Source organism: Tympanuchus pallidicinctus, unplaced genomic scaffold (assembly GCF_026119805.1).
Source record: "Tympanuchus pallidicinctus isolate F22 unplaced genomic scaffold, pur_lepc_1.0 scaffold5, whole genome shotgun sequence".
In the NCBI taxonomy this organism is placed as follows: Eukaryota; Metazoa; Chordata; class Aves; order Galliformes; family Phasianidae; genus Tympanuchus; species Tympanuchus pallidicinctus.
The window spans coordinates 57269175-57284372 of NW_026294769.1; the positions used below are offsets into that span (position 1 = coordinate 57269175).

At 41.8% G+C, this 15198-nt stretch overlaps 1 protein-coding gene across 3 annotated transcripts; it reads left to right on the plus strand.

Moving 5' to 3' along the window:
• The first annotated feature begins 4623 nt into the window (after positions 1 to 4623).
• Positions 4624 to 14925, plus strand: DCSTAMP (dendrocyte expressed seven transmembrane protein). Of its 3 annotated transcripts, none has more exons than XM_052703943.1 (5): positions 4624 to 4757; positions 5775 to 5825; positions 10117 to 11173; positions 11742 to 12056; positions 12790 to 14925. In XM_052703943.1, the coding sequence occupies exons 3-5, from the start codon at positions 10154 to 10156 to the stop codon at positions 12871 to 12873; spliced, it is 1419 nt and encodes a 472-aa protein (XP_052559903.1). In that variant the 5' UTR covers positions 4624 to 4757; positions 5775 to 5825; positions 10117 to 10153; the 3' UTR covers positions 12874 to 14925. The 3 variants fall into 3 exon arrangements, with proteins under 3 accessions (XP_052559903.1, XP_052559902.1, XP_052559901.1); XM_052703942.1 differs by having other exon boundaries at positions 4624 to 4753; positions 5773 to 5825; XM_052703941.1 differs by lacking the exon at positions 5775 to 5825 and having other exon boundaries at positions 4624 to 4753.
• Positions 14926 to 15198: the final 273 nt, after the last annotated feature.

The following is a 15198-nucleotide window of genomic DNA, read 5'->3' on the forward strand; positions in this document are numbered from 1 at the left end:
AGTAAAAACAAATCTGTGCTGAGGACAGTCACTTCATGATATCTCCTGAACACTCAAGTAGTAACCCATGGGGAGGTATCAGGATTATCCTATGATCAAGCTGGGAGTGTTTCTGTGGAAATCAATAGTGTATATCCAGGTGAAAACTTCCTGCTTTGCTACAGACTGTTAAGAACTTTGCCTTTAGCTCTTCCTCAGCTGACTCTACAGGGATGTTTCTTTATAGCAAGCACCAGGTTACTTTTCATAGTAACTCAAAGACATGATATCATACAAAGTCAACTTCAGCTACCAACATCAAATGAAACTTTAATCAAACTCAACAGTATTTGAATCAGTTTTTTCAGTGGGCCCCATCAGAAGTGAGTTTCTGTAATCCCGGTTCACTCTGGGAACCATTTACTCCTGGCCATTACATGGCTGGCTCCAGACATACTGCTCATCCGGCGCAGATCCGCACAGTGCAAGCAGTGATCCACTGTCATTATTTCATTTCCTCTGATGTTTAGAAAAGAAAATGCAATTGCCTTATTTTAATCTAAATTTCTGCCGTAGCAGTAAAACAGAAGCAATAATTAAAACCAGGAGTAAAAACAAGACCACAAATAGTTACAAATACAGATCTTTGTTTCTTTCCTGGCTCTCTGGAAGCCAGTCACAAGGAAGGACTAGTATTGCAAGCCAGTCTTCCTTAAGGAGAAGCAGGCAGAACAGAATAACAAATGGTTTAAATGTGACACGGTGTTCTCAGTTCCAAACTTGCTTTGTTCTTGCAGCACATGGATATGTCAAGGAAGAAAGTAATGTTCAGAGTCCTAAAGAAAAGCTCAAAGAAATACACTTTGTGCTTGCATATTAAAATAGTGAGAAATCCCTGAGTTACCAAAACTGTGTTAATAGCAGCATCATTATCAGCTGAAATTCATTCAGGAACTGCTAGAGCAGTAGGATCTTCAGCAATGCCATTTTTAATACTTTTTATGTGGACGCAAATTTTGTTAGTCTTTGTGCAGAGATTGAGAAAACAAATGAGAAAATTCTTAAACCAACCTCACTTTTTTAATGCAGGCAGTGAGATTCATACTGCACCAGCAGATCGAGGGGAAGAAAGAAACCACAGCCTTTATAGTATGGTTATTCAAATTAGCAGAATGTAAGTTCTTCCTATTTCATGGTGCTCAGTACTGGAAAATATTAGCAGGGAAGTCCAGGAATCAGGCAGCCCCAGCAGCTGTTAGCAAGACAAAATGATGCTGCAGCAGAGGCTGCTGCTGTAGTTTGTGACCTTTTGGATGTGGGAATTGTAGGCTGGCAGGTATCCATCTTGGTCCAAGAGGATGTGGTTCACAGCTGTACCGGTACCACAGTTTTTGAAGGTCACTGAAATATTCTGCTGTAAAGGAACTCTCCCAAAAGCGGTGACACCAGCACACTCGAGAGGTGTGCTGAGAGTTGCTGCATACTGACTGTGAAAGACCAAGAAAGGCTATGAGCACTTGCATTCTTCATTTCTAGGACTCATTTGAACATGTATTGTGCCCACAGTTCCATGTTCTTGAAACAATAAAGGATGAAGAAAGGGACTCGGACAGAGATGGGTGTGTGAACATCATGCAGCTCAACAAGGCCATGATCAAGGTGCTGCAGCTGGATCAGTATTGCAGAAATTGAACAGACCAGCAAGGCAGAGTTAGAGGCTGAGCAGCAATCAGGGCAATCCCAAACATGGATACATGGATGAGTAGATTCAGAACAACCCTATGGAGAAGGACGTTGGGGTACAACTGGGGAAAATATCTGACTGTGAGCCAGCGATCTACACTTGCAGCCCAGAAAGCCAACCGTATCTGGGCTGCATCAAATGAAGTGTGACCAGCAGGTTGAAGGAGGTGGTCCTATCCATTTACTCTGCTTTTGTGAGACCCCCACCATAAGTACTGCTTTCAGCTTTCAGGGCTCTAACATAAGAAGGACAGGGACCTGTCGGAGTGAGTTCAGAGGAGGTCCATGAGGATGGTTGGAGGGCTGGAGCACCTCTCCTAGGAAGATTGGCTGAAAGAGTTGGGGGTTATTTAGTTTGGAGCCTCTGGGAATACCTTATAGCTGTCTTCCTTACTATAGTAAAGGGGGCCTTTATAGGAAAGACAAAGAGGCACTCTTTAACAGTGATGGGACGAGGGAAAACGGTTTTAAACTATCAGAAGATTTAGGTTAGAATCACAAAATAGAATCATATAATGACTTAAGTTGGAAGGTATCTTAAAGACTATTTAGTTCCAGCCCCATGCCTTGGGCAGGGTTTCCACTTGGCACAGGCTGCCCAGAGAAATTGTGGATTCCCCAATCCCTGGAATTGCTAAAGGCTAAGCTGGATGAAGCCTTGGGCAGCCTGATCTGGTGGGTGGCTAACCTGACCATGGTAGGGGATTGGAACTAGGTGATCTTTAAGGTCTATTTCAACTCAAACCACTGTTTGATTCTATTCTTTGTTGGAAAGATTTTCTGGAGTACATCTGATCTAGTGCTCCCCTCCTCAAGCAGGGTCACCATTCTATGAATCTCTAAACACCTGCTACATGCTGAATTGAAGCTAATAAGTTGAGTTAGATAGAGTCTTTGTCTGCCTTAATATGCCCTTATCTGGATCACTTTACAGAATTTTCTCTTATATGATACTGTGAACAATATGCTCTGCTCAAAGGATAATTTAATTAATTCCTTCTATAATGAAACTTTAGAAACTTTCTCAAGTTATGGATGGTCCACTATATCTAATTATATCTCTACATTATGCATAATTTAGATGCTATAAGTATTACTCTATTTTCATCTTGCTGCCTGAGGACTTGATGAACTTGTGCAGTAGCTGCTCTTGAAGTAGCAGGGGTATGGCTGTTCTGTGGAGGGGGAGCTTGGTCATACAGTGAACCAGTGCTCTCAGTGCCTGCTGGAAAGCCAGTTATTTGTAAAATTACACACAGAGCCATTTCTACCAAGGCCAAATAGATAATGTTCATGCCAACACTTCTGTTGTTGCCCGCTGGAATCTACAGTTCACAAATAGACTGAGGACAAGACTAAACCTGAGGTACAACCCTGGATCTCTGAATTCAGAATTTAAATGAAAGCTAATATCCAGTTTAGAATTCCTTAGGTCTAGCAAATAACATTTCTGCAATGGACTTAGGAGATTTCTGATAAAACCACCAGGCATATTTTATTCCAAAAATTGTTCTGGAAGTTTAAACAGAAACAATGAAGCTGTAAACGCAAGTAAGTTCTGAAAGTGGCTGTAAAAGACAATCTAAAGAAGATATTATTGGAAAGGTATCATAGGCATTTACTGAGTAGATTGTGGATAAGGATTCTCTTACTACTGTTACTGTTATTATCCATTTCAAAAGATATAATCAGCCTTTGATTTCCTTTCAAGTAAGTCTGTAGTCTTCTTTTATCAGGTAGCTCTGATGGAAACTGAAGGAAAGGACTACCCAGTTCAATGGATCCATCTAAGAACTGATAAGACCTGTGTGACTCATTTCAAGAGGAGAGGATGGGTGTCAAAGAATTCCTCCTCCATTACACACAAATATACACACAAAACACAGTGTTCGCAAAAAAACAGTAGTTCGTTTAAAGTAAAATTTAGAATTGCCAAAGGCTTGATTAAAGCAAAACAAAATTTTTATAGATTTTCCAGAAAGTTTTAAGAAATATGATCTTATTTAGCTACTGAATAAATCCAGAGTTAATAGAAGTCTTTGCTGTGTGTTGTGTTCCCATATCATATCATATCATATATCATATCATATCATATCATATCATATCATACCAATCATATCAGATCATAGAATGGCTTAGGTTGGGAGGGACCTTAAAGACCATCTGGTTCCAACCCCCCACCATGGGTTGATTGCCACCCATTGGATCAAGCTGCCCAGGACCATGTCCAACCTGGCCTTGAAAGCTTCCAAGGATGGGGCGTCCACAGCTTCTCTGGTCAGCCTGTGCTCCGAGTGCAAAACTCCCCTGTAACATTTAACCTAAATCTCTCCTCTTTTAGTTTAAAACCATTCACTCTTGTCCTGTCAGTTTCAGAACCTGTAAAAAAATCCCTCCTGTTTATTAGCTCTGTTCAAGTACTGGAAAGCCTCAATGAGGTCTCACTGGAGCCTTCTCCAGGGTGAACAACCTCAGCTCCCTCAACTTGTTTTCAGAGGAAAGGTTCTCCAGCCCTATGCTCATCTTCATGGCCGCCTCTGGAGCTGCTCCAACAGCTCCATATCCTTCTTGTGCTGGGGGCACAATATTTATAAAGGTCTCTATAAGAACATTTCTAGAGTAAAAATACTTAGAGCTTCAAAGTTCTCTGGGCACTGAATTGCTGCAAGTTTCAATGGGAAGCACCAAAATAGCCGAGATGTTCCAGACCTAAGGAATTATTTGACATAATTTTAAGACATTGAAATCTGAGACCAGAACTCATTTGCTGCTATCTATTACTCTGCCAGAAAAAAAAGGTGGAAACTGGCACTTGCAAATTATATACTATATTTGTTCTCGTGCATAAGTTACTTCCTTATGAATCTTAGTCAAAAGTAGAGTAGTTTCAAAATTGTGGTATGCTTGACTCATCGAGGGAGGGTATGGAAAAGAAATTACTCATGTTATTTTTTGTTAGAACCCATCCTGGTTCCTCACCAAAAGCAAGAAGCACGGCACTTAGAAGATCCTTCATGTGCTTTACAGGAAGGTCTGTAAGTAGTACTTTAGGATAGTATCAAGTAATGGTGGATAGTAAAGATGGAGGGGGTTAGTTCTTCTAAGGTAAAAGAACTTGCTTTAAGTTAGTTGTTTCCACCTTACTGATTGGATGGTCTATTCCTAAGGTTTGTAAACAGCATAGAGCTAGGCTCTGCCTATAATACAGAGATGTAAAATACAGGGGAAGGGACTGTGTAGCCCTCCTTGACAGTGGTATTTTCTAGAGTTGTTTTCTTTCAATAGGAAAACTACCGTTTTATTTTCTGAAACTGTGCCCCTATTCCTGCCTTTGCTTTAAGAGAAGCACGTCCATGGGTCTGCTGCATCAAGTCCTCCAAACCGTCCGCAGCAGCATCCTTGAGAAAGCATGACTTCAAACTTGTTGTTCTTTCTGTAGCTGCCCAGATTCTACAGTTGCTCGCAATACGTGCTATGTCCTGTTCTGAGCACTCAGCTCAGCCAACAAGTACCCGTGCTTACAAAGGAGAAACATAGAATATTTGATACAGCTGACTTTAAATAGCTGTCTCTGAGCACTCTGGAGGCTTTTTGTAGTAAATATAGGGAAGAAGCTCTCATAGGATGCAATTCATGTGACACAAGCATGGGCTTCTAAATCAGGTCTAAAGTTTGGCTCTGGAAAGCTGTGCTTCTCACTGACATTGACACAGCTAGTTCGGATGTGAATATTACAGTTTTGACATCTGGTGTTAGATCACATTTAACTAATTAGTAGCATCTTAAAGACCTGATGATACTTCACAAAGTTCATAATTTTCCTGATCCAGTGTTTAGAAGAAGAAAAAGATATCTTGATCAGTTATGATTTTTTACTTGTGTTGTTATGCTTTTTGATGGGGCCCTTTTTTTTGTACGTTATTGTATTTCTGTGGCTGTGTTTTTTACTCTTTCAAATTCCTAAGTGTATACATTTAATATTTCACATGTATTTAAATCATCACCTGTGTTTGTTGTGTAAAATATGATTTACTCTCCTTCCTCCTGCAGAGGACCTAAGAATGTGAACACAAGAAATGGCAGGCTACTAAGGAAACCCTGAGGTAGTTCCATCCATCTTGATGGATTTTTGATTGGACTTCTATTTCTTTGCTGAATGCCCTGCATTAACCAAGGGAAGTAATGTGAGACTACCTCTTGTATTTTTGTCTCTTGCTAAGACTAGTTTATCATCGTATTTTTCTGATGGTATCCAAAAAAGGGAAGTAATTCTCTTACATTTCAGTGCAAGAGAATTTCCCAGCCCATCCAGGCTGGGAAAGCAGGCTGCTGACACTGCCAAAAAAGGAAATATTTGTTTTTATGTTCTTATTGTGCCCTTTTTCCTAATTCCTGTGTAAAATCCAAATCGGATTTATGAGGCAAAGAGCGCTGTGTAGCCAACACTTTACCATCAAGGAGGTGTAAGTCTCCCATTCCACCTGATCTCTCCCTTTTGTGGTGACTTGTGCTCTGAGATTGGGGCACAGCACGGCTGTCTGCACAGCCACGCTCCTACTGAACTCTTTCAAATAAAGCTGTCCTGTGGAGAGCAGTGTCTTCACTGCCAACCACAGAATCGTAGAATTGTTTGATTTGGAAGGGACCTTAGAGGTCATCTAGTCCAATTCCTGTGCAGTGAACAGGGACACCCACAGCTACATCGGTTTGCTCAGAGCCCTGTCCAGCCTCACCTTCAGTGTCTTCAGGGATTTGGTCTGCCATAGCCACTTGCTGTGATGACTGCTATAGTTACATGGATGCTCCTTGTATTTGCAAGAGAGTATTTCTGAAACTGTTTCTACCCAGGCTATTGCTTGCTTAGGAATTACAACCAGACCTAAATTTACAATGTATGGGTGAGTCACCCATGCAAACTCTTTTCTTAATATAATGGAAGAAGCTACTGTTTCCTAGAAATTTATAGTGAGAAAAAGAATCACAGAATCACAGAATAGCCTGGGTTGGAAGGGACCCCAAGGATCATGAATCTCCACCCCCCCTGCCACATGCAGGGCCACCAACCTCCACATGTAATACTAGACCAGGCTGCCCAGGGCCCCATCCAATCTGGCCTTGAACACCTCCAGGGATGGATGGGGCATCCGCAGCCTCTCTGGGCAGCCTGTTCCAGAACCTCACCACTCTCAGTGAATAAATTCCCCCTGACATCCAACCTAAATCTCCCCTCCCTCAACTTAAAAACATTTCCCCTTGTCCTGCTATTATCTACCCTTTCAAAGAGTTGACTCCCCTCCTATTTGTAGGCTCCCTTTAGGTACTGAAAGGCTGCAATGAGGTCACCATGCTGCCTAACTGTTGCAGTGCAACTTAGCTATTTGTAATGGGACTTAGTAATTTAATAGCTTTCACGAAATATTTTGGGTGGTGGATATAAGTTATAAATGAAGACAGACAGCAGGGACAAATCTTATTTAGCAAAGCTTGACAAACACCATCACATCTTTAAGCCTTCTTCCTGTTTTGGCACAGATGTAACTCAGACAAACCTGGAGCTAATCCATATAGTGGAAATTGAGCTCTGATTGCTCATCAGAATAAGGGGCTGAAGCAGGGTCAAATCAGCAGTGAAGACGACCATACTGCTTGGACAGTGACCACAAAATAACCACGGTAGGCAGGGAAACAAATCATACATGGTGTGAATAGGCATATACAACAATGACACAGCTTTAGCTGAAAGCTTGTGGCTGAACCAGAAAAACATTTTCTAGGGATGCTCGATGCTATGCACTTATTTTTCCACTTATTTCAAATCTGTAGGCAATATCTGAAATATCATAAGCATGAACTTAAATACCTCTTAACTACATTGCCTTAATCTCAGTACATCACAAGCCTTAAGAAGCATGGACCAAATTCCTTGCTGAAAAGAATTTGTTCTCATAATTACTCCTGCCAGCATGCCATATGGTGGATGAATATCATACTTCCAGATTTGAGTAAGAACTTCCCAGCAAGGGAAACTAAGGCATAGAGGGTTTCCCCTTGGGTTCTGCAGGAAACCCAGGTTCAAAGGCAGTTTCCAGCTCCCCTCTGTGGTGCATGCCACAAGAAAACTATGGTGGAAAGATTTTGGCACTTAAAAAGAAGAAACTGCTTTTCCAGACAAATTCTTTCCTTATGCTACATTAATAAAGGTAGCAGTGCCACATCGGTACATGATATGGGACAGAAGAAAAATCTGCTTTGCTTCAGACTGCAATGAAATGAAGGCTTTGTTCCTGTCACCCTCCTGGTAGAATTCCTATTTGCACCCAGCAGCTTTAGGAGAGTTTTCGTGGTTTATGTTTTCAAAAGAAAACAGTCCAGAAAGCTCTCAAGGTTTCTCTTTGAGCACAGGATTAGCCTCTTTCACTGAGGCACTGAGCTCACTGATTTATTTCTAACTCTGAGCCAGGAGGTTATTTTCCCTTCTGAAGCACTCACAGCTGTTTAAGAATTTTTGGTCTCCATGATCTTTTAGGCCTCCACTTTTCATCCTTTGTGTGCTTCTCCTGCACTCAATATTTACTTCTGCTGCTGATGTCCTATGGAGAAAATAGAGCACCCAGCTGAGGTGCTGAGTCACGGCTCAGCCCTGGCACTGCTGAGATCTGGGACAGGCTCTGCAGGAGTCAGGAATGCGTGCAAATTTTCCAACCTTCAGCCATCAGGCAGACACCTGAGTGTTTGCCACAGGCTCCAAAAACCGATGGATGGCTCCTATGTCATTTACCTAAAGTCTATTTAACATTGACAAGAATGAACAACAACCATACATGCAAACACACAAGACTGATTGAGAACAGCAATGCTGTAAAAGAAAACGCAGATACTCTCAGTATCTTTGCATAATGTTACATACATGTGAAAAGTTTTTGCAGTTGATTTTTTATGACTTCTAAAATCAAGAACAGAACTCCAGGTCTGTTCACTGCCAAAGGTTACCTCTCTTTGATGTACAAGAATGTGCAGCAGTGCTTAAAGATCCTGAAAAGCTGGAGCCTGGTTTCCTGTGTGCTGCCTCCTCTCCCCACTTTGCTTACACCACTTTCCCAAACACAGGGGGACTTCTACATACATCTGCTGAACACTTCCTGGACAGTCATTAACTAATTTCTCTCCTGTAAAAGAGCTATTATGTGCTGTTACTCACAGCTGAGGCCCTGGAGGGAAGCAGCCTTTCCAAGCCTGTGCCAGGGACTGAGACCACTCTGTTGCTGCCCACCTCCCATCCTTGCTGGGGTTGGGAAGCACCCAGAGTCTTCAGCATTTCTCAGGGTATCCTTCAGCACTGGGGAGGATCTGCCTGCCCTGCTCATCCCCTGCTCCTGTTGCATTCACAGCCAATGGCAACAGAAAAAAAACAAAACCGGTAAACAGTAATAAGGAGAGGAAGGGGAAAATGGCACAGTAAATGCTGGCAGAATTCATAAAGTCAAATGCCAGAAAAATACAGCATGTCTATAAAATAATTGTTTGGTTCCTGGCTACCTGCTGTGTTCAAGCTAAACAAAAGACAAAGTAATATCTTCAGGATGTATTTGTGAAGGCAACTGTTCCTTATTACAGGGTAAAATTGAAACAGTTTATTTTATTTAATTAGTATCTTATTTGTTCTAGTATGTTAAAAGGCTAATAAGCATATAAATTAGGAAAGAAAGGCACTAAAAATGTATTACAAGGAAGCAGGAAAGATGTGAATATGGAGCAAATACAGTCTCCCATCAGATTGAATTAATTTACAGTGTGGGCATGCTGTAGGCAGAGAAGGTGAGAAGAATGAGCAATTAGAGTTAACCATATATGTGGGCCAATATGCTGTCCTAGGAGAGACCTAGTGAAGGAATAATGCCTCTGAGACTCAGTCTGTACTGACCTACCTCCAGCGGAAGGAGAAGCCCTCCATCCTCCTTCCTTATCTCTCACTGTTCTCCATCTCACTGCTTCCCATCTCTCTTCTCCCCATCTCACTGCTCCCCATAATCATCCCCTACACATTGGTATGTGTGGAACATGTTGCCAAGAGAGGAGGTTGGATGCCCATCCCCAGAGACATTCAAGGCCAGGCTGGACAGGGCTCTGAGCATCCTGCTCTAGCTGTAAGTGTCCCGGCTCATTGCAGGGGAGTTGGACTAAATGACCTTTAAGGGTCCCTTCCAACTCTAACTGTTCCATGATTCTATGATTCTATCTATACTGAGATTCAGATTTGGGTCTCATTGGGGCAGTTCAGCTGCCACATGAGTCGGATCTGTATTTTTCGTGATGTGAAGCTGTCAATCAAATATGCCCTGTTGTCAGTACTGTGACCCCGCATCTAACAGCATTTTTGTTTTCCTTTCTTTTTAGTTTGAGCCTGTTCAGTGTCAGCAACAATCAGAAGAAAATGGGAGTATTTGCCTTGGCAGCCCAGAAAGCCTGGGGAGTGTTTGTGTCAGAAAGGAGGCTTGGCTGGAAGTACCTGATACAGCTTTTTGCCATTTGCTCTGCAGTTGGCTTCCTCTTAAGTGTTCTCCTCTTTCTTAGCATCCATGTCTCCTTGGAGCAGCAGTCCACGGGTCTCTTGCTGCTTTGTGGCCTCATCTGGGTCTCACTCTCCATCGCTCTTTGCTTCTCCAAGCACCTGCGCTGCTTCAGTGCCCTATTCCTTCTCTCCTGTGGGCTGCGGGAGGGAAAGAATGCTCTCCTTACTGCTGGTACAGGTGTTGTGGTAGCTGGCAACATCCAAAGCATTTTCCACAACCTAAAGGTTCTGACAGACAGCATAACCTGCCATTTAGAGTATGAGAAATTTGACTTGATAAAGTATTACATTGAGGCTGTAAAATGGATTTACGAGATGGCCAATCTTCCTACCAACGCACTTTCTGTGACTATAAAGCATGAGTTTACACCATCTTACTCAATTTCGGATGATACACTGAAGCAAGAGCTGAATGACACAAAACAAGAAATCCAGAGAGTTGCTAACCAGATATCTTTTATGCTGAATATATTGCCCTGTATAGGCCAGAAAGTATTGCCCATAGTGGGGATTCTTTTAGTTTGTTTTGGAACTGTGCTTTTTATCAAACGTTTTGTGGGCTCTCATAATGCCAAGTTTAAGAATACTTATATCACAAAACGGTTCATCACATTTGATGAGCATCAAAAGCAACAGCAAAGGCCATGCCTTCTGCCACTTAACAAAAAGGAAAGAAAGAATTACGTGACAATCCCATCTTTCAGCTTCACAAGGAAGGAGAGAAAACAGATGCAGCATTTTTTTCTCCCTGTATTTATTCATCTTTGTGTCTGGCTTCTGTTTGCTGCAGTAGATTATTTGTTTTATTGGCTAATCATTTATGTGAATAAACATCTCCAAGAATTACCAGATCTGGAGATTCAACTCAGACTTTCTCAGCAAGTAAGTACTTATCTGTACTTTATATTTCTCATTTTAACTTAGTGTTGAAAACTTTCCCTTCATTTTCAGCAGCTGCAGGAGCAGAAGCAGAGCCAATAACTGACAGTTTCTTCATGGCTTTGTAATTCATACGTTTGTTTGAAAGAGGACCATTGCCATTACAGCTACATATATAGGTGGATGCAGAAGCACTGCTCATCAAATACTGAGCCAAGGGGATGGGCATGCTCTGCTCCATGGCGTTACTCACAAAGAATGTCTCCCCAGCAGAGGATCTGAGCAGATTCATGGGGGTGGGAATAAATTAAACCACTGCAGCCAGAGCAGTTAAACATTCTTCTGGCAGAGCTACTAAAAATGTAATTGTAGGACATTGCCCCAGGAGAAATGGAGAAAATGCAGTTTGAAATATTTTTAAAATAGCTAATAAATATATTGTTATTCATAGGCACTGGATGGATTAGACCATTAATGGACCTTAGGAAAGGTGAATATCCAATAGGAGAAATATTATAAAGGAGAGAACCAGTACTATCTTCAACTCTCTTTTCCCCTTTTTCTTGTGCAGAAGAATAGTCTTATCATTGTCATGAACGAGCATATTGCAAAGAATGATCTTTTGAAGATCTCTTTGTTTAAGAATAACTGCATCCCTCAGCCAGAATTCCACCTCTCCACGACATGGCTCCAGCTTGGAATAATCATCTTCTTCTTAATCATTTTTGGGTTATCCTCTGGCCTCTTGACCCAGCTTAAAATACTTGTGTCAAATTCATTTTATCCTGACGTGGAGACAAAGCGGATACAATATTTACATGCAAAATTACTCAAGGAAAGAGCAAAGATACAACAGAAAGCTGTCAAGAATGTGTTTGCTAGAACGGTAAGCCATCAGCACAATGGAAACAATCTCCTTCTCTCAGCATCGTAGGCAGACTCCTATCCAGGAAATACCTAAAGGCTGCTTAATTTAAAGTATGTGCTAATAGACTTTAAGCAGTGCTTGCCTACACAAGGGCGGGAGACAACTTGCCTACTGGTAAAATTAGATTACAAAACTGTGTTTTTCTGCCCTTCAATTCTTATGCATCAGCCACAAAATGGATACACCCCAATGGGTATGTGCTGCAAAGACTTTGAGCTCTAACAGAATTGTAGAAGAGATCTCAAGAGATCATCGAGTCCAACTTGAGGAGAAACTTGTTTTCACAAATGTCTGATAAGCATCTGCAGTACAAAGCTTATTTCTGGAATGCAGATGGCAAATATCAGGCATTTGTGAGCAGACCCTTCGTGCTGTACAACATGTTGTTATTTGGGAAAACAGAAGGTAATATATTTCTGTTTTAAAAGCACAATGGTATTGGAAATGCAAATACCATTAGGAAATAGAAATTTTCAATTGTAAAAACATTAATTCCATATCTAGACATATATATGTAGAAATGGAAAAATACGCATGCAAATATTTAAGGCAAACATTTACATGCTGCTGCAGATGTGGCCATGCTTTTTCTTTTTTTCGTTTTTAATAGCTTTCAGTACTGACTACAGTGTCTGAGTGAACTGTAACTCAGAAATACTATGACCTAAACATCATATTTCTTTATTTTCAGGTCAATTTTTGGCTCCCAATACTTAGGACAAGAGAAACCATAAGGAAGAAAGACAAGGCTGCATTAAAGGACAACATGGTGTGAATAAGACCAAGTGAAATTTTGGATAAGGCTGGACATATGCTTTTGTTATCTGAATGAATAAATACTTAAAACTTTCCAGTAGCAAATATCAGAAGTTGTTTTCACCTGAAAAACTGAAAAACATCAAGTATGGGGCAAAAATGATTCTGTCTCTGTGGAAGATGACCACATGAGAGAACACTTCAACAAACTGGATGTGATGGGATACACCCATGGGTGCTGATGGAGCTGGCTGTGCCATCATGAAGCCATTCCCAATTGTCTTTGTGAGGTCATGGATGCTGGGAGAGACTCCTGAGCACAGGAAGAGAGCAAATTTCACTTCAGTCTTCAAGAAGGACAGGAAGGAGAACCTGTGAAATAACTGGTTGTTCAGCCCCACCTCAGACCCTTGGAAGGTGATGGACCCTGGAATCCATTTCTAAAGACAAAAATCAGGCAGGTAACTGGGACATAGCCTGAACATAATAAAAACTTTTTTACTTTGAAAGTGATGGTGAGATTATGGAGCCTTGGAGATGCTCAAAACACAACTGGAACAGTCCTGGGCAACTCAGAGCAGTGGAATCAGAATGCAACAACCCCAGAGATGGCTACCAGCCCCAGCCACTCTATGACTCCCTGCCTGTCACAGAAACCTCTGCAGAAAACCTGAGGCATGCACAGCAGAAACTTGTGTTGATTTGCACAAAGCAAATGTGTGCCAACACTAGTGTGCCACTGCACAGATACTGCCACACAGCCATCCTGGTGTCATGCTCTCAAGCAGACTAAGGCCCTGCACACACACATACCTGTGTGCTGAAGGGGAGCAGAGCCACAGGCAGAGAAACATCTGCTCTTCCCTGCCTCCCTACAGCTAAGAGACCGAGAAAAATGGCACATTCTATGCATTATTTTGAATTCTAAAACAAATTCCTCTTCAGGGCCTCAAATACATTAGGGTTCATCCCAATGGCAGAACAGTACGAGGTCTGCTCCTTTGAGCCCAGTGGTGGAGAGGTAAACACCCACTAACTGCGGTCCTTATGCTGTGCAGCTGTAAGGGTGGGTCTGCCTCTCCTGGCATTGCAGAGACATTCTCTACAGCCTCTACAAGGGCTCCTATTTGTTTCTGTCCTGTGAGCTGGAGAAGTTTGGGGATTTGTTGACCTTCAGCTTTCCCCTCTGCATGTTGTTCAGTTCCTTCCACTGCCTGTTCATCATAGACCTCAAACACGTGGTTACATCTTTTTTCTTCTTCTTAAAAAAAAAAAAAAAAGAGTCTACAAGTTACATTAAAAAGACAGCATTCCATCCACAATTATTTCTGTTTTTCTTCTTTCCTACTCTCTTATTTCCTGAATTTTATTTTGGCTCTGTACCCCTGTCCTCATAACTCACAGTCCTCTTTACCCTTTTGCCATGTTCTCTTCTGCTCCAATAGATCATACTTCCCCATGGATAAAAACCATATTCTTTTTTTCTTTCTGCTGAGTAAAAGTGAACTGTGTTTGAAATTAAGGGTTTTATTTATTCATTTATTGGTTCAATGGAAGTTTTAAACCTTTTTCCTCATAGTGGGCATTGTCTCTAGCTGCCTCTCTAGGGGCTGTCAGAAATGCATCACACCCTCAGTGCTCAGAAAAGCCTGAGGAGAGCTCTGGATTTGACTTTTGACCCCTTCATCCCTTTCCTTCCCCCAACTCACTCCAGAGCTTAACTTTCTTTTTAAGCACCCTTCACCAGTGTAGGAACTGTCTGATTTACTGTGAAAAATCTCCCAATTGCATCAAATCTGGTTTGCAAAATTAATGAGAGGCTGCCCTGATTATTTTGTGAATTTAATTCGAAGAGACACATTGGCTCTCCTGACCCTGACACACAGCACGAATAAGGCCATTTCCTACCAACAATTGTGTTTATGGAACTGTCCTCATTAGCACCAGGCCCTGGATTTGGCTTCCTTCATAGCTAAGAGGAAGGGTGTTTTTTGGGTTGCTTTTCCAGTTCTTATTTCACGCGGGCAGCTGGGTGTGCTGAGGCAGAGGGTGCTGGGTTTGGAGCTGCTTACACCCTCCCTGATTCATCCCTGCTCTGTCGGCATAGTGACACAGACTCCTTTGGTTTTTATCACAGTCTAAATGGCTCGGATGTTTTAAAATAAATAACAAAGGAGTAGGCAAAAGTCGTTCTTTTAGTTCTGTTTTACATTGCAAATGAAGAAAGTAAGGGTCAAAGGACCACTACTCACTGCTGATGAAATAAGACCTAGGAATGAAGATGTTACTGTCGATTTAGTGAGCACGGGCCTCAAAATATGGGACTATGCTGCTCCTGAGCACC